General features: G+C 42.2%; 1 protein-coding gene across 11 annotated transcripts in view; it reads right to left on the bottom strand.

Moving 5' to 3' along the window:
- Positions 1-24,764, bottom strand: part of CBFA2T2 (CBFA2/RUNX1 partner transcriptional co-repressor 2) — a 181,282-nt gene that overhangs the window by 40,902 nt on the left and 115,616 nt on the right. For all 11 annotated transcript variants that reach the window (XM_043985292.1, XM_043985287.1, XM_043985291.1 and 8 more), the window contains 2 exons: positions 4,935-5,078; positions 589-830 (listed from right to left, as the gene is read on the bottom strand). In XM_043985292.1, the coding sequence (XP_043841227.1) occupies positions 589-830; positions 4,935-5,078 (386 nt within the window). The remainder of the gene's footprint in view (positions 1-588; positions 831-4,934; positions 5,079-24,764) is intronic.

The raw sequence follows: 24,764 nt of genomic DNA, 5'->3' as shown, positions 1-24,764 counted from the left end.
TCTGAGAGAACTGCCTTCTCGTGAGGTGCCCAGTGGTGGGAGCCCCTTGGAGCTGTTCACAAACACTGGGAAGCTCCTAATTTGGAAAATAATTGTTCGGGAAATTAAACCTGCTGCTTGGTTTTCTCCTCTCTAGTTTGGAAAGAATGTCATAGGAATAGGAAATAGAAACCTTGGCCTGATTCTGCTGAACAGCAGTCTGTTGGGACACAGTTAAGAAGGCAGAAGAAAAGACCCCTCTCAGCAGGTTCATCAGAACGGAAACAAAGCCAGACAAGGAAAGACGCAACCAGAGTAAAGAGCGTAACAATTCTTTGATTACCACCCTTACCATGGATTCAATCCAAATCAGCAAACATTCATTAGGTTTGTAATATGAGCCAGCCATTGTGTGAGTTCTGGGGATAGGGAGATGAAACAAAACAGCCCCTTCCCTCAAAGAGTTTACATTCTGCACAAGTAGGAGAGGACAAAATGACTACCGTCTATTAGAACTACCAAGCTTCTGTCATGCTGGGTTAGGAAAAGGAGTTTCAGACCAAGTCAGGCGCTTCAGCTGTTGGCGATGGGAACGGTGGTTGTACTTACGACCAAAGCCAGGACGAGGGTCCGAACCTTTTCTCCAATCTCGGGGGAAATGTCGTTGCCAAATTGCTGTAGGGTAGTCAGAAAGCGCTTCAGTTTACTGAGCTGTCGGGCCCCACAGGTGGCAGGAAGCTGCTGATTGGTCAGCGATGAGGATGAGGATGAAGCTGGGCCATTGCTGAACCTCTGTGGGGGGGATGGAGCGCCATTCAAGGTGGGTGGTGAATGGTTGATCCCATTGGACACTGAAGGGAGATATAAATAGAGAACCTTCCATAAGTGACTGGCCTGAACGAATCAAGAACCTCAAGGCCAATCTTGTTATTAATTCCTTCTGCCTCTGAGGCCTGGGCTGTCATTGTTCCCAATAGTTGACATTTTTTTTTAAAATAGTTGACATCTTAAATGACAAGATTCAAAATTCCTCCCTCCAAGCCCTGCTCCAAATCTTGGCAGATTTGGGTGATAGATCCAGTCTAAGAAAATGTGAGATCAAATAGAGATAAATGTGAAACCCTACATTCAAGTCTAAGAAATTAACTTCCCAAGATGTGCAAGGCATGGCTGGATGACAGTTCATGTGAAAGATCTTAATTTAATGAATCAACAATGTGACACAGCAGAGAGAGAGAGAGAGAGAGAGAACACACAAGAACACACATGTGTGGACACACTGTCTACACTACCATGGAACCAGGAAGATCCAGGTTCACATTCAGCCTCTGACATAGACAGGCTGTGCCACCTAGCTCCCCCTTACAAGGGGATTCTACATGCCTTTCAGTATAATTTTCCAGTTGAACACACCACAAAATCAGCTTCATGCTGGAAGTGGTTTGAGAGGGAGGCTGGGCCATTCAGAGAGGTGGCCTGAATCTCTCACTAAAGCAAATGATGTTCTACTTTTGTTAACATTCTATTCATCCTTCAAGGCCCAGCTCAAATGTCAACTCCTTCAAGTAGCTTTCTCTAATTTCCATCTTGTTCCTATTCCTGCACCTGAATTAAAAAATAACCTCTCGGGGCAGCTAGATGGCGCAGTGGATAGAGAGCCGGCCCTGGATTCAGGAGGACCTGAGTTCAAATCCAAACTCAGATACTTAACAATTACTAGCTGTGTGACCCTGAGCAAGTCACTTAACCCCCATTGCCTTAAAAAAACAAACCAAAAAAACCCTCTCTCCTCCGTGGTTATTTTTTGGTCATGCCCAACCTTTCATGACCCCATTGGGGGTTTTCTTGGCAAAGATACTGGAGTGGTTTGCTATTTCCTTCTCTGGATCATTATACAGATGAGGAAACTGAGGCAAAGAAGGTTCAGTGACTTGCCCATGGTCACAAAGCTAGGAAGTATCTGAGGTCACATTTGAATTCAGGTCTTCCAGACTCCAGCTCCAGGGCTCTATCCACTGAATTACTTAGCTGCCACCTCTCTCCCCTCGAATGAAGTGTTACTGGATCTTGTTCACAGCTCTCATATGTTTATGCTTTTCTGTAGTGGAAAGGACAATGGCTTTGGAATCCAAGGACATGGGATCAAATTCTAGCTGTCCTATTTACCAGCTGTGTGACTTTGGGCAACTTACTTAACCCGTCTGGCCCCCAGCCTCCTCTCCTATAAAATAGGAGTTGGCCCAGAGGGCCTTTGAACCGCTTTCCAGCTCCAAATTTACGGTCCTTGGCTGGCGTGAGCTGCTGTGCAGGGGTGAGGCCAAGGCTCATCACCAAGCAGGCTGCAGGGGGATGATTATTTTGGCCAAGGCCACTCTCAAAGATCATCTAGTGGGGGCAGACAGAGGGGCTGGATCTGCATTGTTTACTGCATGGAAACGGCCAACGGAAATGAGCCCCTCACCTCTCGTTCCCTTTCTATGATCTGTCTCCCTGCCTGTGTTTCTACAGAAAGGTCAGTTGTCTTTGGAACGCTGCCCTCTCCACTGACCCCATAAACACCCTCCCACCAGCACCACATCAGGGCCCACCCCAAGTGTGTGCTCTTCTTCCCACAGGCCTTAGCTTGAAGGAAGTCTCTTTGACAGCTAGATTAATAAAAGCTTATTATGGTCCAGTCTTTTCCCAAATAAAACATACCCACCCCCAAGTGGCCAAACATGGAGATACAAATGGAAGACATTCATGTAGGCATCTGCAGTCTGGCCTGGCCTCTGAAGTCCAAATACCAGGAAATGTTTATCAGGTAATTAAGGTCTGCTTCATTTCAAGATACACAGGCTTGTTTAGACCAGAAGCCACAAGTCAGTAACTGGTTTTGCTCAGCACTCTCCAGTGCCCTCCTTCACCTGGGGCGAAAATCAATCTACAGCCCTGCTATTTAACTTCGAGGGACCGGTATCTGTCAGAGAAAATGAGGCCCCAGGCTAAATGCTGCCCTTGAAACCCCTTGGGCCTCTGCCTCGGTAGTCTTTTGCTACATGAGGGCCAACTTGGTGCTTAGTGTGGATGGAACCCTGGATCTGAAGGGCAGGGGACCTGTGCTTCAATCCCACTCCCTGTACATCCCTGAGTCAGTCCCTTAACTTCTGTTTGCCTCAGTCTCAGCCTCAGTATTGCCTCAGCAATACCAATAACAGCTAACACTTACATACGCACCAGACTTTGGGTTAAGCATTTTACCATTATTATCTCATTTGATCCTCACACCAAACCTATGAAGTAGATGCTATTATGCCCACTCCGAACCCCCCATTTTACAGAGGAGGGAAAGGAGGTTAAGTGACTTTCCCAGGATCACACAGCAACCGTCAGAGGCCTGATATGAATTCAGGTCTTCCTGACTCTAGGCCCAGCGCTCTATCTACTTCACTACCTAGTGGACTGGCTGAGGGTTATTAGCCTCCGTGCCCACCAACGTCCCTGCCAGCTCTAATTCTAAGATCCTGGGACATTTTCCACTGAGAAAACATGAGCTAGTAGACCAACGTCCACATAATTAGCACAGCGTGGCCCTAACTTGGAGCAGGTCCTGTGTACCTAAAGCTCCTGCTACCACCACAGGCGGAGTTGTTTTGCAAGCCAAGTCCTTTCTGGGATTTCTGCTTGGAGGCCCAGAAATTATATTGAGCCAACCTTGGGTGACATGTAATTTCTTCCTTCTACTAATGGTCATTATTTTCCCCATGTGCAGACACTAGAGTTGGACTCAATGGAATCAGAACATGGTACCTGTGGGATGGAGCTACTGGGTATGGGAGCCAAGAGGGCAGGAGAGCTGCACAAAAGAGAACAATCAGGGGCATGGGTCGGGGTGTGAACAACACCTCCCCAGGGGCTACTTTTAGGTCACGACTGTTGTGCAACATTCTATATGGGGAGGGGAAACTAAGGCAGATGCAGCCGGTCAATAAGTACATCTATGACATATGTACCAGGCACTATGTAGAAACCTTTTCCCATTCCACAAAGAGCTGCTTCCTCACATGGAAGAAAAAAAAAGCTACTTCAACCAGCATCTGGTGATAGTCATGCTGGTGTTTTGGAAATTGCCCTAAAATTCCAATAACATTAGAAAGGGAATATTTGGAGTCCTAAGCAGTTTGAAAATTCAGGATAATCATTTAAATTGGCCATTTTAGCTCCACTCAAAAAGAACCACAAAATTCTCCAGGCAAAAATGACCACGTGAGAAAACAAGAGGACCAGGTTCAGAAATAACCTGGATTATGCAAGGATTGAGAGGCAGCATAGCACAGCAGATAGCAAGCTGGCTTCTAAATTAGGAAGACCTGAGTTCAAATTACACCTCTAACATCAATAAGCTGAGTGACCTTAACGTCTCAGTGCTGGGTCCTATGAGCTTGTTTTGCTTGTTTTTTAAAATTTTGACAATGAATCTCAATATAATTGGTTTCTGGGGCAGCTAGGTGGCGCAGTGGATAAAACACCGGTCCTGGATTCAGGAGGACCTGAGTTCAAATCCAGCCTAAGACACTTAACACTTACTAGCTGTGTGACCCTGGGCAAGTCACTTAACCCCAACTGCCTCACCCCCCCCCAAAAAATATATATATATATATATAATTGGTTTCCTTGGTAATCCTATGCATTTAAAACTTTTACTTTGAGATGGGGTCCATCAGCTTCACTAGACTATCAAAGGGAAGTTCTCCAAAGAGGTCGAAAACCTCTGCAACTTGCATTGGTAAAGGGAACTCCCCATACCAGTGACAGTGGCAGATCTGTTCCTATCCTTTTCTGATCTCCTGGGGAGAGAAAGTCCCATAGATCAGTTGAGAAAAGGAAACTCCAGAGTTGCCCCACCATCCCAACTCTCCTAGTGTTCCATTAAACCAAGAGAGGCAAGTTCTGAAAACAAGAGCAGACAATCTCACATGCTGTTGGGGTGAAGGAGCCCGGGCGGGGCCCACCAGGGTTGATGGGTGGCCGTGGAGGCATGGTGGGGGGAGATGATCTTGACTGTATCTTCACTTCCACGGGGGATCCAGGCATTGCTGGCACCCTCTTCTCACTAGCAACTGTGGAAAAAGAAAAGGAATAGGTAGGTGAGCAGGCAGACTCTCTCACAGGGGAGACATATCGTACAGTGAACTTCAAAGGGCAGCTCTGGGAAATAGAAAAATTCACAACATTCAACCAAAGGTTTTTAGAATTGGAGACCTGAGAGGCTATTCAATCTAATGCCCTCCCCGCTTTTTAAATATAAGAAAGCTGGGGCTCAGAGAGGGAAAAGAACTTCCCCAAAGTCACACAGAAAATTTACAGCAGAGAGACTAGTCAGAGCTTGTGGATCTCAGACCTACAGTGTTTCCTCTTCATCACTGGCATTAGAACTGAACTCTGTAATGGTCTCTGAAAGACTAACAAGAAAGCTTCATAGATAGCATTTCATTCATTCCCAAGAACCCTCCAAGATGGGTAATGTCAAAGGTATGCTGGAGCCAGTGGGACACTGTTCTCACCAAAGCTGACTGTTTTAAGAAAGAGATGAAGAAAATATTAAGAATGCAGATTATACTTAAAGACTGTGTTTTGGATAGCAGGTTGTTTAAACATTTACTCCTGGGTATAAGGGCAGCTGGTGGCACCATTTTACAGAAAACAGGTCCATCAACTTGAAGTGAGATAAGGGCATGCCTTAGAATGCTTCCAGAAATCCAGGTGCTCAAACCCACCACTCACATTCATACACCCTCAGCTCCCCAAACCCATCACACACACTTACACACAGAGAGAGGCATAGGAACACACACCTCAAGCTTCCCAGCATGCAATGGGAATAGGATAGCATCAGATTGTTAGAGAATATTCCCTATCACAGAGCTCGTTTATAAACTTAAATGAACTGTCCAGACTAAGTAGAGGTCCAACCTCCCTCTGGGGTGATTTATAGCTGCTGCCTGAAACCACTGAAGGCCTGGACATTTGGGGAGGGCAGGAGAGAGAGAGCCAGATAGGCTTAACATGACTGTGGTGGGATTTGGTCTGAATGAAAATAAACCTCATTCTAATCAGTCAAAGAGTAGCTGGATTCTGAGCCCTGATGTTCTCAGAAAGAAATTTCTTATTGAAAAATCAGTCATAATAAGTCAAATCTCCTAATTCTTTCACCTGGTGAAACTATGCCTGTCTTCTGGGGGGGGGGGAAGTTCTTCAATTATGTATCCCATTGATCCTTCCATGACTCCACTTCTTATTTGCTGCAGTTTATAAATAAAGAAATAGGGTCAAAGGTCAAGCTCAGTCTCTGGCCAAGAAAAATTGTTTTAAAAAATTAAATATTAAATAAAAAAATTAATAAAGAAGAAATCTGTCCTCTCTATCCCACTAGTCGCCCTTCAACAAAGTCTGGTTTGTTATCTCTGTCCTTCAGGGAAGTCTGGTTTGTTATCCATGTGCCACTAACTAACTTTGCAGGTGGACACAATCAATCAGCAACCAGATGGAAGGAGGGGGGGTTGCTACCCCACCTCTCCCCATACCCAATCTCCAGCCAATCAGGGGGTTTTCCCATCTATGATGTTACCTTTTATATGGCTGTTTCTCCTTTTGTCTATTAAAGTGATCTCTAAAGCCCAACCTTGGGGTCTTGGCTATTGATGATGAAGCTGAGATAGTATTTATTGGCAAATTCATGCTTTGCTAGTAAATTGATTGTATTTAGAACTCTATGGCTCAGTTTACCTTAATTTCAATTGTGACAGCCTCCTTGAGGCATTGTGGATTGACTCCATCAGTCAATCAGTTAATCAACCTGCAAAGCTTATTGCTTCTGTGAACTTGGGGAAATCATTTAACTCCCATGGGCCTCAATTTATTCATCTCTAAAATGAAGGGTTTGGGGGCAGCTAGGTGGCGCAGTGGATAACTCACTACCCCTGGACTCAGGAGTACCTGAGTTCAAATCCGGCCTCAGACACTTAACACTTACTAGCTGTGTGGCCCTGGGCAAGTCACTTAACCCCAATTGCCTCACTAAAACAAAAAAAAAACACCAAACAAACAAAAAAATAAAATGAAGGGCTTGGCCTAGGTGGTCCCTCCTACTTCCTGCTGTAGAACCCTGTGACTCCATCTCCAGTACTTTTTTTTTCCTTTTGTGGGGCAAAGACGGTTAAGTGACTTGCCCAGGGTCATACAGCTAGTAAGTGTCAAGTGTCTGAGGCTGGATTTGAACTCAGGTCCTCCTGAATCCAAGGCTGGTGCTTTATCCACTGGGCCACCTAGCTGCCCCCATCTCCAGTACTTTCTATGCAACCACTTGATGATTCTTTCAGCTCTGAGTCTTTTTCCTCATTTGTAAAATGGGGCAGTAAGACCCAGAGTACCATCATATGGTTATGAGGTCCAAATGAGATTATGTCATTGATGATACACTTTCAAGTACTATATGTCGGTTGTCAACAATAATGAGAAAATAAAGCCATCTACTTTAAACCTCCGATTTTTCCCTTCCCTTTAGTGACATACACAAGGAATGATGCTTAACATCACACCCACGGAGGTTGGGAGGGTGGTTGAGAAGCCTGCTGGCCACTTTGGAAGCCAGAGGGGGGCTGCTCAGGCTGAGGAGGGCGATAATGGACAAGCCTGCCTGCCACTCCTCCCTATTGCTCTCCTGCTCGCAGAACACTTTCTCCGCTGGCCAAACAGATTAGCCAAATGATGGAGCTGGTGCCTCTCCCTGGGACTGTGCTCTCGACGTGCCCTTCAGAGAAGGGTTGACATGTTTCCAGCCCATCCATCTGTGGCCCAGCTTTGCTGAGGAGGGGGAGAAGAGAAGGAAGGAACTGACAGTTGTCTCACACTGTTCAGTGTTGTGCGCGCTGGGAAGCAAACCTAAAAGGGAGCCTTTCCTCAGACCACCTGCCTTCCCCGCGCCGCCGCGCCAAGGGCCTGAGGAGAGCTTAGCAGTTGGACACATTTTCACATTCAGGGCTTGGCAGAAGGAAAAATCCCGAGCAGCCCAAATGCAGGGGACTGAAAGCTTCGGTTCTTTTCTGATGGATCTGCCACACCAGCTGCCAGGCCCATGAATCAAAGGCCTGCCACGTGACTTTCCACTGGCCACAAGATAGGACAGAAAAAAAAATTAATCTCCAATACACACTACAGTGAAAAAAACTGGGAACAAGGAGGGCTGAGTGCTAGGCCTGGCTCTGCCACTGCTCTGGATATGACCTTGGGGTTAACCTCTTAACCCCACTCAGTTTGCTCATCTGTCTAATGGGGATAATGCCATCTGGCCTACCTACTCCCACTGCAGTGCTATGAGGGACAAGGGAGATACTGAATATGAAAGCACTTTAAAAAACTATCTTTTTTAAAAATTGATTTTTGTTTTTATAAGACCCTCATTTCCAAATATATGCCTATCCAGTAAATCATGCCTTGTAACAAGCATTACAAAGAAAGTGGGTAGAGAGAGGGTTTACAGGATGAAGTTTAGGTAACAAAAAACCAAAAGATAATAGTAACTTTATTAAAAGAAAAATCAGAAGCTGATCTAGACACACATAGACACACAAACCCAAACAAAGCACATCAACTACATATGACAGTAAATACAATAGTAAAAAACACCTTTTAGGCCGAAAAGCATTATATTCATACATGTGGACCTCTGAATAAAGTAAATCTAGTTTTATCTACCTATAGATCACTATCTATATGAATGAGGGGGAATCTGGCAGAGGGAATAACAAAAATCCTATTCAGGATGATGTCTGTCTCACACACCTTAGTCCTGTGACCCTGTGTAAGGTGGGGCAGAACTAGGAGAAAAACATATACAATGCCTATGATAACATAAATGCTAAATACCAACATCAATTAGAAGCAACAATTTTGATCCTGAAAAAGAGAAATCCGCTCCTCTCCTCTCAGAGGAGTGGTGGACCACGGGATCAGAATATTGCATATCCCATCAGTCATTTTGTTGGTTAATTTTGCTTAACCTTTTCCTTTTGTTAACAAAGGAAGGGGGGCTCAGTGTGGGGAGGGGGTGGGGTTCAAATAGGAAATGAATATGGTATAACAGATAAGTAAGCATTTAATAATGAATAATTTTATTAATTTGGTAATGATTTTATCGATCAATTTTAAATCAAGAATTTAATGCTTACTACCTCCCAGGCATGATGCTCAAACAAACAACAAAAACAACAAAAGGCAACATTACAACTTTTTTAATGAATAAGAAACATAAAAGTGACTGCTATATTAAAAGAAATTACAAGTGGGGAAATTATTCTGCTTATCTTTAATTCATCATCACTTCCAAGAAACTTACTAGACATTGCATTCACCATTTTGTGGCCTCCATGTCCTGGGAAAGTGCAGGGACAAACTGTCTTCATCTCTACCCAATCTACTTAGGAACAGGTATCTTGGACTATTTCTCCCTTCATTTCTCTTCAAACCGTAGCAGCCTTCAAAAGCACTTCATTTTACAAACCTGTAATTCACTTATCAATCAGGTGAGGCTGTTCCTTACAATTTATGTCACCCCCTCCTAACCTGTGAGAACCATGGAGGCCAAGATCTACATCACAGCTGAACTCTACATATTTCCTCATGCAAAAAAAATTTTTTTAATTGATATCACCTTCATTTCCCAAAATACTCTTCCTCTTTTCTTGAATTTCTCAAAATTCCCTTATTTCGAGGGGGGGGGGGGAGAGAAATCTCTTTCTACAAAAATTTCTAGAAAATCCCTTACAAGAAAGAATATACAATTTTTAAAAAGCAGCTGAGCGTGTTCTTTAGCAACATGCTAAGGGAGCATGATATGGGTTACTCCCCTTAGGAAGAGGAGGCATGAAGCGTTACGATGCCTTATCTTATGGTACTTGCAGATGACAGATTGCTTTTATCGTCTGGCCTCAGAGGGCCACATCAGGAGTAACAGATGCTAGTCACAGGGGGAGATAGACTCATGGCTGCAAGCAAGCTAAGACTTGATCTAAGAGTTAGAGTAAAAGTAGGATGTGAACTGCCTAGGAAGGCATGACGTTCATGGTTCACTCCAAGTTTCTGAGGAATGGCTAGGCAAATAATGGTTGGGATTGACGGTTGTAGAACCCAATAGGAACACCTGATGAAAGTCAGTGGTGCTGATAGGGAGTGCACCCCGGCTTTATTGGCAAAATGTGCTCCTGGATGAGTCAAGTCTCCAATAATCTGTAGCAGCACTTTTTCTGTAACTGAAAGCCTTAGCATTGCCCAGAGCACTGAGAGGTCAAAGGATTGGCCCAGGGTCACACATCTAAGTATGTTCGAAAGCAGTGAGGGACACAGTAGATGCTTAGTTAATGCTTGTTGACTGACTGACTGATAAAGATTTCTTTTTATGCTCTGGGTTTGAGCATTGGATGGCATTTGTGGTCCCTGACAACCCTTGAGTCTGTGATACCAATTTTACGATTATTGTCAATGTCCCCTGAATTCTTATTAAATTTTCTTCTGGCTCTGTCCTTTTGGATGACCTGCCATTCTCCACTTTGTCCCAGAGCTCCTGGAGGCAGATTATGAGAAAACCAATGGATATGGAGTCCTCGTTTAGGGTCCTGGTGCTACCTCTTCCTAATGACCCTAGGCAAGCCATGGCTTCTCAAAGCCTTAGTTTCCTCATTTGTAAAATGAAATATCAGTACTTACACCTATGGCCAACTTCATTTTACTCTTAGATCATACTGGGTACAAAAAATAAAAACCAGTGCTGAGCTGTTACTCACTTTTAATAAATCCAAATGACATAGACTGAGGATGAGTGTGACTCTGGAGAAATGAAAGAAAAGGGGAAAACTTCAATTTTATTTATTTATTTTTGGATGAGGCAAATTGGGGTTAAGTGACTTGCCCAGGGTCACACAGCTGGTAAGTGTTAAGTGTCTGAGGCCGTTTTTGAACTCAGGTCCTCCTGAATCCAGGGCCGGTGCTTTACCACTGCGCCACCTAGCTGCCCCACAGAAAACTTCAATTTGATACTTGATGAACCTCTGTGTGGAAAGGTCCAGATCTGAGGGCATTAGGTCTACTGAGACTCCTGAGTCCCGGGAACCCTTTCAAGGCTGCACCATGAAAAGAGGCCTGCTAGGAACCTCAAAGAGGGGCTTTAGCTGGTTATGAAGCTGTTCAGGCTCCAACATCTACTGGCTTCCTCACCTTTCTGAGTCTCAGTTCCTTTATCTGTAAAATGGAGACAAGCAAATGGGTGTACTATTTACATCACAAGAGTGTCATGAGGAAAGTGGTTTGTAAAACTCAAAATGTGGAATTGATTTGCTACAGAACCCCATCTTAACTTGCCTTTTCAAAAAGCACAGGCTGGCTGAAGATACTCCTTATCTCACACCTTGTTGATTTTGTTTTGTTTTTGTTCTTGTTTTTTGTGGGGCAATGGGGGTTAAGTGACTTGCCCAGGGTCACACAGCTAAGTAAGTGTCAAGTGTCTGAGGCCACATTTGAACTCAGGTCCTCCTGAATCCAGGGCCAGTGCTTTATCCACTGTACCACCTAGCTGCCCCTAAAATATATATTTTAAAGTTATTATTTATTTTTTAAAATTTTGAGTTCCAGATTATCTTCTTTATTTTTAATTTAATATATTTTATTTTCCCCAATTACATGTTTAAACAATTCTTTTTTTTTAAATCATAAAAGTATTTTATTTGCAATATATTTTACACACAATTTCATTTGATCCTCACAATAACACTATGAGGTATTATGCTATTAGCCCCTTTTACAGAGGAGGAAACTGAGGTTGAGCAAAATCAAGTGACTTGCCTGGAACCTAGGGGTGTGTTGGTAAATGTTTAACAGAACTCCCTGGAAAAGAAATTATTTCTATTTTTCTACCTCTATCTACCTACACACATATGCACACACTTTTAAGTTTAATATGTGTTATTAACATTTTATTAATGCCTATTTGTGAGGTATAATTGAAAATTCATCTGGCTCCTAAACAGCTCTGCTCAGATCCCATAGCTAGTAAGTCTCTGAAGGAGAATTCAAACACAGTTCTTCCTGATACCAACTCCTACTGCACCACCAAGACTCAGGTAGATTCTAAGTATGAGATCCCAGTCACTGACACCTGGACCACCCTGTAACCACATTAACACAACACCATTCAGTATTGGGATGACCAAAGACTTCGTGAATCAGGCTTTGGGCAGTTTGAGGTAATTGTGACCTCAGATGGACTAACTGGGACCCAGCGGTGGGTCTTCTAGGCAAGGAGAATATAAAAGAGTTTTAGGGTGTTGGGGTGAAGGGTATTCTGAGACTGCAAGGAATTTCCTTGCCAGTGGCTTTTACCTTCCTACTCTGCCTTTTATCCCCTTGTGAATTACTTTCTGCCTAGGTATTGTTGGTTTATGTTTTTATGAAAGAAATTGAATATTTTAACCCTCAGGCTCTGAGTGATCCATTGCTGAAGCAATGATGATAGGGCTGATGGTGGCTGAGAGTTTAGTGCTTGAAGGGACCTGAAAATAAGGCTCAATCTAAAAGCCAAAATAGTTACTATTTCAGTTATTTATTAAGTGCAGAACCTCAGGGTAATCTCAAAAATCTCTAAGGGCTGCCAACAGCATTTTCTGCAGAGACTTCACCAAACACAACCCCAGATGAAAAATACCCATAATTACAGTCTCCTTGGGTCAGAATCTGGAACAGGAACTGAATGGAAAAAATATAGTGAAGAACTCAATCAGTCACTTATGTGGCCATTCCCAAGTTTTGCACAAAACCAATCATGATGGGACTGGGAGACCATGCTGGAGTTCCTGCTCCAGGTCTGACTTGACATTTGACCTTGAAGCAAGATGCTGCTCTCTCTCTAGGCCTCAACTTTTTCCTCTGTGAAATGAGAGGGTGGGACTAGATTGGAAGTTCTCAAGGTATGGTCCAGAGAAGTGAAGGAGAGAGAATAAGTATTTGTGTAGTACCTACTTTGTTCCAGATAAAGTGCTTTCTACACGTTATCTCATTTGACCCTCACAACAACCCTGACAGGCAGGTGCTGTTATTATCTCCAGTTTCTGTTGAGGAAACTGAGACAAACAGAGGTCAAATGACTTGCTCAGGGTCACACAGCTAGTGTCTGAGACTGGATTTGAACTCATGTCTTCCTAACTCCAAATCCTGTGCTCTAGCCACTGGGCCACCTAGTTGACCCTTTCAGGGGATCTGTGGAGTTAAATTATATTAATGATAATAAGATATTATTTGCCTATTGAAATACTCCTCCCCAAACATATATCTGCGTAAGGCTGAATTTTCTTCATATATTTGAACCAAAATAACTAATCACAATAGAGAGGACAGAGAATTTAGCTATCTTCTATTAAGCCATACATTAAAGAGATTTTCAAAAATATGTAAAAGAATTCCACTTTTCTCACTAAACATTTTTTTCCCTGTTTTGGAAAAACTAATTTTATTTTTTAAATGTTACTTATGTTAAAATGTCACAGATTTATTATTATTTTAAATGAATTAAATATTTTTAAATGTTATCAGTTTTCATTTCAAACATGGTAAATATTGCTAGACACAACACACATAAACAAAAGCTCTTTGGCAAGGTCCTCAATAATTTTTAAAGGTGTAAAAGGTTCCAAGAGCAAAAAGTCTGAGAACCACCATAGAGAACCCCAAAGATCCTCTCCAGAGCTGGTAGGTTACAATCTTCTGATTCTCATAGCAGAGAAGAAGAGCAGCACATGACCTCATTGCACAAGTGATAGGAGATCCCCTTAAGGAATGAGATTAGAAGAGTCTCCCATGGAATTTGATATCAGAAGTCTTCTTACAAAAGTAGGAAGGAGGACATAACATATGTTACAAGAATAATCATACTCTTGCATATATATAACCTATATCAAATTGCTTACCATCTTAGGGAGGGAGAAAAATTGGAAACTCAAAAATTTTGTTAAATGAATGTTAAAATTATCTTTATTTGTAATTAGAAAAAATAAAATATTACTAAAAATTTTAAAAATCAAGAATAATCATATACTCTATGATCCAGTGATTTCAGTTTGGGGACGATAGCCTGAAAATATTATCAACCCCTCCCCTAAAACAAAACAAAAAGAAAAACTGAGATCTCAGTGCAAAGATTTTCTTAGCAGCATTAAATATAATTGTAAAAAACTGGCATCAACAACTGAAATGTCCCAAGATAGGAGAAGTATTAAAAAAAAAGACTGGGGTTTGTAAATATAATAGAATATGTATAATGCCATTAAAATGGACAAGTATAAGGGATGTAAAAATCTATAAAGAGCTAAATGAAATTTTGATTTCTAATTTCATCAATGTAAGGAGTTCCCAGCTGGGTACTTTTTCTACTAATACAAATCTGTACCTTTTCTGAAATTTATGGTTACAGTTATGGTCTTAATGGGGCAGTGAGAAGTTAAGTGAACGCACAGCCAGGACTGGAACCCAGGTCACCAGCTCTCTACCATCTTCTGCAGTAGTTCTTAACCTTTTCAGTGTCATGGACTCCTTGGGAAATCTGGTAAAGCCTGTGGATCCCTTCCTCAGAAAAAATGTATATAAATGCAAAAAATAAAATGTATAGGATTTGCAAAGGAAACCAATTATATTGAAATAGTTATAAAAATATAAATATTTAAGTTTATAGATCCCAGGTTAAGAACTTCAGATCTAAAGAACTAGAAGCTATGGGGATTGCCCATAAATTGGGGAATGGCTGAACAAGTTATGGTATGTGATGGTGACATAATACTATTGTGTTGGAAGAGATGATGAGGGGGATGGTTTCAGAAAAACCTGGGAAGATTTATATGAAGTGATGCAGAGTGAAAAGAGCAGAACTAGGAGAATTTATACAATAACAACAATGTTGTAAAAAATAAACAACTTTGAAAAACTAAGCAGCTCTGATGAACATAATGGCCAACCAAAAATCCAAAAGACTCATGATGAAACGTGTTATCCCTCTCCAGATGAAGATGACTGACTCAGAGTGCATATTTTCTAAGCATATTTTCTTTCCTTTCTTTTTAATTTTTGGACATGGCTAATGGGGGAATGTATTTGACATATTTGTAGTGGGTTTTGTTTTCCTTGCCTTCTCAATGGGTGGGGGAGCAGGAGGGAGAGGAATAAAAAGAATTTAAAACTGAAAATAAAATTTAACTTTATAATAGGGAAAAAAAGAAGTTTGCGCTACCTCCATGCTTCCTCTGTGATAGATAATGCAAAGGAAAAGAAAGCAGAAGAGAGTTAAGTATCCATTAACTACGACCATGTAAGGAGAAAAGTGAACTAGAATGAATGGACCAAGTAGACTGCTGAGTGGCTGAAAAAGCTGTTACATTTCTAGTGCTGGAATTCATTAAAATGTAAATACTTACTATGCAGGTTTAGCTGGCTATATTTTTATTTTTTAAAGGGGAAGTGAGAAACAGCGGACAGAGCAGATAAACTAGACCTTAGGAAGTACGATGGCCTTTGGAAGTTATTTAAACCCTTCTAGAGTTCATTTTTATCATGGATAAAAGGAAAATGAATTTGCAGACCCCTCTCCCTTGCCCCCAGCTGCACTCAAGATGACTATGGGACAATGTAAATCAAAGACTGCATAATGGAAGGAGGTAGGATCCTATAGTTTCCCTAAGCCCTTTATTTCCTCTACCCTGACAAGGCAGGAGATATTTGTGGTGAATGGCAAAGGAAGTAATAGGCTATTACAGAGTACTGTGGGAAACCCCTTCTCCAAGAGCAAACCACAAGAGAGATTAACTGGGTGGCCCTCCCCTGGGAACTGGACTAAAGTGAAAACGGATGAAGTCAGTCCTCCACGTGCGTGATTGATTCTTCTTGAAAACGCCTGTGTGCTACACACACATAGTGGCAAAAATGCAGCATGAATCACAGCACACATTTATGGTTCCTTATAGCTGAAAAAATAGAAACTAACTTCCCAGACTGGTCACCCAAGGGCAGCCAGCTAAAATGGAAAGAGCCCTGTATCCAGAGACTCGGGACCTGGGTCCTTCGTTTCCTTCAAAAGGTGTGTGACTGTTACCTCCTGCAAGCGGGAAAGAATTAATTGTTATTTGAGGTTTTTATGCCTCTGTGAGCACTGACCTGGGGCAAACCACATGCTCCACCCACTGGTTGTAGCCATTGCCAGGGCTCTGGCACCTCACGTTATCACCAATCGCCGACGCCTACATGGGCCTGGCAAAATTATAATGATTGGAAGCCTAGTGAGGGCAGTCATGTGACTGTCGGAGCACAGGATGATGGCCATGGAAGTCGAAATCCACTAAGGACTGTGTAACTCACCTGCTGAATCAACTAGCCCTGAAAATGGACGGTGCTGGAGTGTCGGGCCCATACCTGGCTATCATTGGCAGTGGGCAGCAGCAGCAAAGGAATGGCAATGGTGTTCGTTTCCCGAGTCGGGTTCGGCCACACGGCAGGAGGAAGGCCAGTGAACAAGGTGCGAAACCCCAGTCCTCGGGGGCTAGGCCGCTCTGACAGTCACATGACTGCCCTCACTAGGCTTTGCCCAGGCATAAAAACCTCAAATAACAATTAATTCTTTACAAAGCTCAGCTCAAGCACCTTTTCTACCCAGAACCTTGCTGAACACCCTCCTTTTCCCATTACCATGTATTTATCTTGTCTTTATGATGGATATTCTTAATTACCCATATGCTCTCTATCCTGATAAACCATAAGCTCTTGAAAGCAGGGACTGGTTCATTTTTGAATCTTTGGAACCAGCAATTAGCACAGAGGCTGACATATAATAGGTGCTTAATAAATGCTCATTGAGCAGTGGACAGCTGCAAACATTCCCTCTCTCTGCCAGATCACAACCCAACCACATCTTATCTGGTGATTCTTGTCAGTGTTCTCCCCATGATTCCTCCCTAGAGGGCCTACACAAAGTGTTAGAGGCCTTCCTCTGACTCTTTATATTTCATGGGTCTGTGAGGAACCTAGGTGGCACAGTGGATAAAGCACTGGCCCTGGATTCAGGACCTGAGTTCAAATCCAGCCTCAGACACTTACTAGCTGTGTGACCCCAGGCAAGTCATTTAATCCTCAGTGACCTGCAAAAAAACCCCCAAAACAAAAATATATTTCATGGGTCATTTTATTCTTTGCTCTTGCTGCGTGCCTGGCCGACTTTTTCTTTATTTCTTCCCCTCCTTGCCCAATTCTTCATTTCCTTAACTATATTTCCTTAAGCCATGTTTTATACAAAGGTCACTATTTTAGTATACAGCAGCCTTCTTCTTCTTTTTTTTTTTAAGTGAGGCAATTGGGGTTAAGTGACTTGCTCAGGGTCACACAGCTAGTAAGTGTTAAGTGTTTGAGGCCAGATTTGAACTCAGGTACTCCTGAATCCAGGGCCAGTGCTTTATCCACTGCACCACCTAGCCGCTCCTACAGCAGGCTTCTTGTGCCTAACTTGTGCTTGACTGAGTAGCAGGACCTGGGTTCAGGTCCAGCTTTACCCTTAATAACTCTGTAACCCTGCAAGGGATGTATTCTCAGAATAGTTGTAGGGTTGTTATAAAGAATGAATGAGGTGACAAGTGTAAAGTACTTTTTAAAGTGAAGCACTGTTAAAAAAAAAAAAAAGCCAGTTTTCTTTGCTATTGCACAAAGTAGGATCGTCCAGGTGGTTCTGTGGCAACCCCTCCTTTTAAAGTCTTTTATTGATTTTTATAATCTCTCTTAACTCCTCTCTCCTGCACCAGTAGGAAGTCAGGCTCAATCACTGGCTGGAGGTCTTTGAATCCAAAACCTGTGATTACCTTCCCCCCAAATACGGGAAAAGACTTTATATGAACTGATGCAGAGTGAAGTAGGTCAGACCTGAAGAATGTTTATACTATAACATCAATATTATAAAAATTAACAATTTGGAGGTCTTTCACAAATCGACGAAGGATGAAATGAACAGAACCAGGAGAACAATTTACATAACAACAACACTATAAAAACAAATGGCTTTGAAGTCAAATTGTCTTACTGTGAAAAACTATCATTAACACAATGACCATCCATGCATGATTCCAGGGGACTGATGATGAAATATGCTATCAATTACAGAGTAGTAATGGATTTAGGTTGCTGAATGAGACGTATATATGTATTTTTAATTGTATTTTTGTCTATTTATCTATTTTTTTGTAAATAGGCATTGAGGGACTTTGTTTTGCTTGACTATGCATATTTATTACAAGACATTTGTTTTTCTTTTCAATAGGGTAGGAAAGAAAATAGATTTGTTAAATTTTTTTCTAAATGGAGAGGCAGCAGGGTGCTACAGATATGAAATGCTAAATGTACTTTCAAATGAGGTCATTGTATTATAAGTTTTACTTTGTTACAAGAGACCTCTCATCATGCAGAGTAACCTGTAAATGTTAAGTAACATATGTATCGTACATGTAATGTGTATTAAACATGCAATATACATATGTGTTACACATGTGAATATATATATATATCAAGCAAAACACATTTTTCCAAGGGAAAGAAGGTGGGAACCACATAGGCAGAAAGCTTGATAAGGAAGGGTTGGTTGCTTTTCTAAGAGCTTAAAGACAGAAAGGTGATGCTGTTTATCTCCAGCCTGGAATGTGAAACAGGGAAGAGATGGGGGTGGGAGAGAGGATGGGAAGGAGATGAGTAAGCTAGGCAGCTTTCCAGCTCCTCCTGAGTTGGGTTCTAACAGCATCATTTAATATTTTTACTTGAAGTGTTTTTAATTCCAAGATCATCAGACACACTCAAATCCAAACCAAGTAACAAGAGAATTCTGTTATAACTCAGCTCATCATTTCAGGGTTATTATTACAAGACTAATCCTGTGATGTAGATACATCATGGATCAAACCATATTATAACCCCACCATAAAAATATCTTTTTAAACAAAGTTGATGGAACCTGGCTCGTTTTAGAAGCCCCAACAAGCAAGATGTGAGGCCCAAAGTGTAGAGGTGGGGGCAGAATAGGTGTGTATAGAAAAAACAAATGGCCTAGAGGACTTGTTTCATTTCTTCTCTTTCCAGATCTATGCAGTACAAATCCACAGCCCTAGCAACAGACATCTGAAACCAGCTTACATGTTTGGTGTCAAACCTGGTCCTCCCCCAACCCGCCCCACCAAGAATCAAGGCCTCTCCCTTGGCTAAACAGAGAGAAACTACATACAAAAAAGTTTATTTGAAGCAGGAGAAAAGTGTTGGGTTAATAGGATCACAGATTTTATAAGGAGTTAGAAGGGACTTCAGAGGCTACTGAGCCAAAGAATCCCATTTTACAGATGAGAAAAATCAAGCATCAGAGAGATTTAAACAATTTGCCACAGTTCACATGGCTGTGTCTAAGGCAGGATTTGAACTCAGGTATTCCTACTTACAAGCCCAACACTCTACCCACTGTACCAAATAACTGCCTGAGAAATAGTCCAGTGAATCTGTCATCTCATCGATAGGAGTATTCCCTCCAGTGATGTAGATCATAGCCTGTTTATGCCAGCCCAGAGGGTTCTACTTGCACCACTCTCACCTGTGTCATTTCCCTGCGCAATAAATGTACCATGATGAAGTTCCCATCTAACACACTGGGGGCCCTCCCTGCATTAACTCACCAACATGCCACACCTCGGAAACTTACTACCCGTGTGACCTTGGGCAAATCACTTACCTTCCCTAAACCCCAGTTTCCTCATCTGTAAAGTAAATGGCGATGGATGAAATGACCTCCAAGGTCCCTTTTGGCTCTAGAGCTGAGGTCCTGGACCTCATGTGGTTACCCTGGGAGCCATAGGCTGTCCAGAGGCCATCTCTCCCCTTTGTTACATGAACAGCCCATCATTTTTCCCAGACACAAACTAGATTACATATTCACGAGGAATTTTCTAATGAAAGGGCAGTCTGGTGCTTGATCCAGATGTCAGAACTGAGGACTGACTCTCTCTCTCTCTGGATACCAGCTAACTAGCTATCCATCAGTCATGACCAAGAAGAAATCTGTCCATTCATTACTGGGATAACTGTTGCCTTCCCACTGTTCAAAAGGAGAGGCTGTAATTTGCCAGCCATTGCTAATCTCAATGCAAGCTAAGGACGGCCTCAGCATAGCCTGACCTGATAAGGTAAATAGGGAGACATGATCTATGGATTCATGCCTCCCAGCTCAGTGAATGCTGATTTTGAATAATAGCATTATCTACTCTAACGGCACACCATCTGTTTTACGTCTCCACCGAACTAATGTTTTTCACATCAAGAGCTGAGAAATAGGAAGACTTAAAATTAAACTGGATTAACATTTTCCCTTCTTGGAGAGGCCAGATCCACAATAGCTTGAACTTGCTGAGATACAAAGCCCAACTCAAAACAGAAAGAACAATGACTGACACGTCATTAGACCAGGAGTCTAGTCCCACCAGTTGGCTGTATAAGACCCTTCCCTTTTCCGGCCCTCAGTTTCCCTGGCTATAAAACAAGGAAGTAGATTCAATCTCTAAAGTCCCTTTCTCTTCTGATTCAAGTGCTTAGTAACTTGGTCTAACTTCAGCTCTATGGACTCTATGTAAGGACTCCTGAGACATATGGTAAAATGGAGTAAATAAATACATCCCTGAAAAACAGGCCTCTCCAGGGTCAGCTCAGCATGAGGTGTTTTCCTCTTTCTATGTATCCCTATCACTCAGCACAATGCCCAGCACATAGTAAGTGCCTAAAACTTGCTGACTGGTTGGATGGTAGCCTCACTATGTTTTCTTCTGACCAGCCATCATAGCATTTCCTACCTCTCTGCCTTTGGTCCAAGGTATACCTGTTTTCCCTCAACCCGTCCAAATCCAATCCATTCTTCAAGGGCCAGCTCAAATACTGCTTCTTCTAGGGTTTCTGTAACCATTCAAGCCCCTGCTGAATGAGCTTCTCCCTTCCCTTAAACTTCAATGCTCTTAATTGGCTTTTGAGAGCTCTGATCTAGTTCTGTATTATAAGGCATTTGATGGAAAGCTTTAAAGTCCTATTGTATTCTACTTAATATTGGCCAGGACACCTTTTCTATCTAGGGCTCACAGGTTTGTTTTGGGGGGTTTTTTTTTGAGGCAATTGGGGTTAAGTGACTTGCCCAGGGTCACACAGCTAGTAAGTGTTTAAGTGTCTGAGGTCAGATTTGAACTCAGGTCCTCCTGAATCCAGGGCCAGTGCTCTATCCACTGCGCCACCTAGCTGCCCCAGGACTCACAGTTTTAAAGACAAGAGAACTTGGAGAGGGCTCAAGAGAAAAGCCACAAACGCAATAAAAGAAAATAAAACTGAGGGGAAATGTTAAAGAAACTAGGTCCTCAGGAAGAGAAGAACAAGTGATTTAATGTCTTCAAAGATACAAGGGGATAGTCTCCATCTCTACTTGAGACAAGAATGAGAAGAAACAGGCAGCATTAGAATCAGAGTAAATCTAAGGGAGAATTTCCTCACAGTTATGTTGGTTATGCCTTGGACAAGCTTGCTAGGGGACACTAAGGATTGTCCTCCAAGCATCCTTTTAAACGGGGTAGATTACCATCTGTATGAGAGAAGACAGTTTAGGTCATGCCAGGAAGGAGCCAGAGGGCAGGCCACCTAGATTCAATTCAATGCAATTAAATTTTTTTTTCAATTAACAAAAATTTACCTTCTCTCCCTCCCATTCCCCCCACCCCAACCCCCGCCCCGCCATCTCTCTTCACCTCCCTTTCCTCCCACTGAAAAAGAAAACCAAAATCCACATAACATGAATAGTCAAGCAAAATAAATTCTCTCATTGGCCATGTCCCAAAATTAGATGTCTTATTCCTTACTGAGTACATCTTCCCCTTTGTGGGTAGCATGCTTCATCACAAGCACTCTATGATCATGGCTGGTCATTGCTTTTTTTTTTTGGGGGGTGGGGGGTGAGGCAATTGGGGTTAAGTGACTTGCCCAGGGTCACACAGCTAGTAATTCTTAAGTGTCTGAGGTCAAATTTGAACTCAGGTCCTCCTGAATCCAGGGCCGGTGCTCTATCCACTACGCCACCTAGCTGCCCCCTGGTCATTGCTTTGATCAGTTTTCTTAAAGGTCTTTTTAAAGTCATCAGACACTTGCACACTATTAGAAACATGGAAAAGTGGACTGAGCTGTCCTCCAAAAGCAGCTCATAATCATCAGAGATATTTGAGCAGGAGATAGATGAGCATATGTTATAAAGAGATATTATAGAAGGCAACTCTGCTTGGCTTCAATTTCATGGAACATCCTGCCTCCCCTCAGGATAGGCTGATCACCTGAAATGCCAACACTATGTAGACTGATTCAACTTTTGATACTTGATACCTTCTCAATTCTCTCAGCTGTCTTTCCCTTCTGATCAGAGGGCAATAAACTCCTCCCAAAGTCTTCCTTTATAGAAAGCTCAGAACTCTCTGGGTAACTCTCTATCAGTAGCTGTACTTTGTTTCAACTCCAGGGAACATCATGTTCCCTAGAACCAGGTGCTACCTGATGGGTCCCTATCTTGTCCCCATCCTACCCTCTTGACTGTATTCTTTTGTGTATTATCTTAACTCATTTAGACTACAAACTCCTTGAGGGAAAGATCTTTCATCTTTTCATTTACATCCCCGGAGCTTAGAGCAGTGCAAGGTACCTAGTCACACAGTATGTACATAATCAATGTTTATTAAATTGAATTCTTGCTCAGTTAAGGCTGGACTAAATGCTCTCTGAGATTCCTCCTAACTCTAGGATTCTATGATTTTATGAGCTAAATTTTGCACATCTTTATACTGTCTCCTGTAGTCTTTCATTTTTCTTATCAGTCTCTAAGCTTTGGGGGGGAGGTGGGCAATGAGGGTTAAGTGACTTGCCCAGGGTCACACAGCTAGTAAAGTCTATAAGCTTTTTGAGGGCAGGAACCAAGTTATCTATCCTTGAGGGTATCCAAGCAGTTTGATGACCAACTAGGAACTTGATAAACCACTTTCAAGGAAAGAATAAAAAGTTGGTATAAAATTAAGACACATTACTTAACACTGCTGATTAGAGCAAAATGCTCACATGTTTGACCCTCATGTGGAACAAAAAGATTTGTCCCGTTCCAAGGGCCAGAAGCTGCCTGTGATCTTAGCCTCAGAAACCTGTGGAAAAGGATTGCATGCAAGAGTGGGATTGTGTGTCAATACATTCCTAGTGCTGGAAACACAACTCACTGAGACTGTCTTCACGCACAAAGGTCAGTATGATCTGGGTCACACACACAAACTCCGCTAAAAATGGTTTCCAACAAGGTCAAATGTTTGTGTGTTTGAATTGCTAGTGAAAATCTCAGATTAAAGGCAGACATCCGCTCTCTTGCTCTTATAATTCACTCACTTCATAGGCCTTTTCCTTCTCAAGGATGCTATATTTATACCCATCCTCCCCCACACACAGCTGTTTCACTTTCAGGCTGCAAATATTAAACTCAGAATGCTGCCATGTTTTGCAAATTTGATGGAACTCTAGTTATTAACAGCAGGCACATACGCATTCAACATATTGACATGGACCTCTTTGGTTAAGCCTCCTCTGATCAGACTCTACTGATCAGATTGTAAGCTCCATGAGAGCCAGGACCAGTTTTTAGTCTCCTTCAAGTGTAATAGGAGTTTGAGAACTGAGTGACATCAGAGATTTGTAGTTCAAAGGTGGGGAAAGCATTCATCTCTAAGTTATGTGGGACTATCTAGATCAAGGACTCTTTTTTTTTTTTTTTGGAATTTTTTTGTGAGGCAATTGGGGTTAAGTGACTTGCCCAGGGTCACACAGCTAGTAAGTGCCAAATGTCTGAGGCCAGATTTGAATTCAGGTACTCCTGACTCCAGGGTCGGTGCTCTATCCACTGTGCCACCTAGCTGCCCCTAGATCAAAGACTCTTAACCTAGAGTCTGAGGACGTTAAATATTTTAATAATTGTATTTCAAAATAATTGGGGTTTTTTGGTAATCCTTTGCATTTTATTTTATTAATTTCTTTAAAGCTTTCTAAAACATGGTCCATAGACTTCACTAGATGTGCCAAAGGGGCCATCAAGACAAAAAAGGCTAAGGACCACTCATCCAAATGAAAGTGGAATTGTGTCATGCCCCAGAGCTCTTACACACACACACACACACACACACACACACACACACACACACACACACACACACACGCAGAGTCTTTGAGAGACAGACTGAAAGGAATGGGTACCTCAACTACGGCATTAAAGAGGGCTTGCTTTCTCTACCCTACACAAAACTTAAGAAGCCAAACCAGAAAGAATCATAGAATAGGGGGGACAAACAAAAGGAGAAACTGGAAGGAGGACTTAGCTGCAGTAGAAGAGATAAAGGAGGGCTATCAGGCATCTAAGAACAAAAGACTGGGTAAAGTCACCATTTGTGTCCATTTCTTCAAAGACTGAGGGAAATTCCAAGAAAAAAGTCTGTTCCTCCCCTTGCCTGTGCCTGTCTATTAACAATCTTGGCAGCATACTCTCCTTTTTTCATCACCCCAACATTTCAGATAACCTGAATTTTTGCCTCAACCATAAAGAGGTCAGGGGTCAGATATAAATAAACATAAATTAAAATTAGAATAGAGCCAAACCTTTGCCTAAC

This window comes from Dromiciops gliroides, chromosome 2 (genome assembly GCF_019393635.1).
Source record: "Dromiciops gliroides isolate mDroGli1 chromosome 2, mDroGli1.pri, whole genome shotgun sequence".
Lineage (NCBI taxonomy): Eukaryota > Metazoa > Chordata > Mammalia > Microbiotheria > Microbiotheriidae > Dromiciops > Dromiciops gliroides.
Note: the sequence above shows the minus strand (reverse complement) of the source record. Positions and strands in the feature narration are given on the sequence as shown.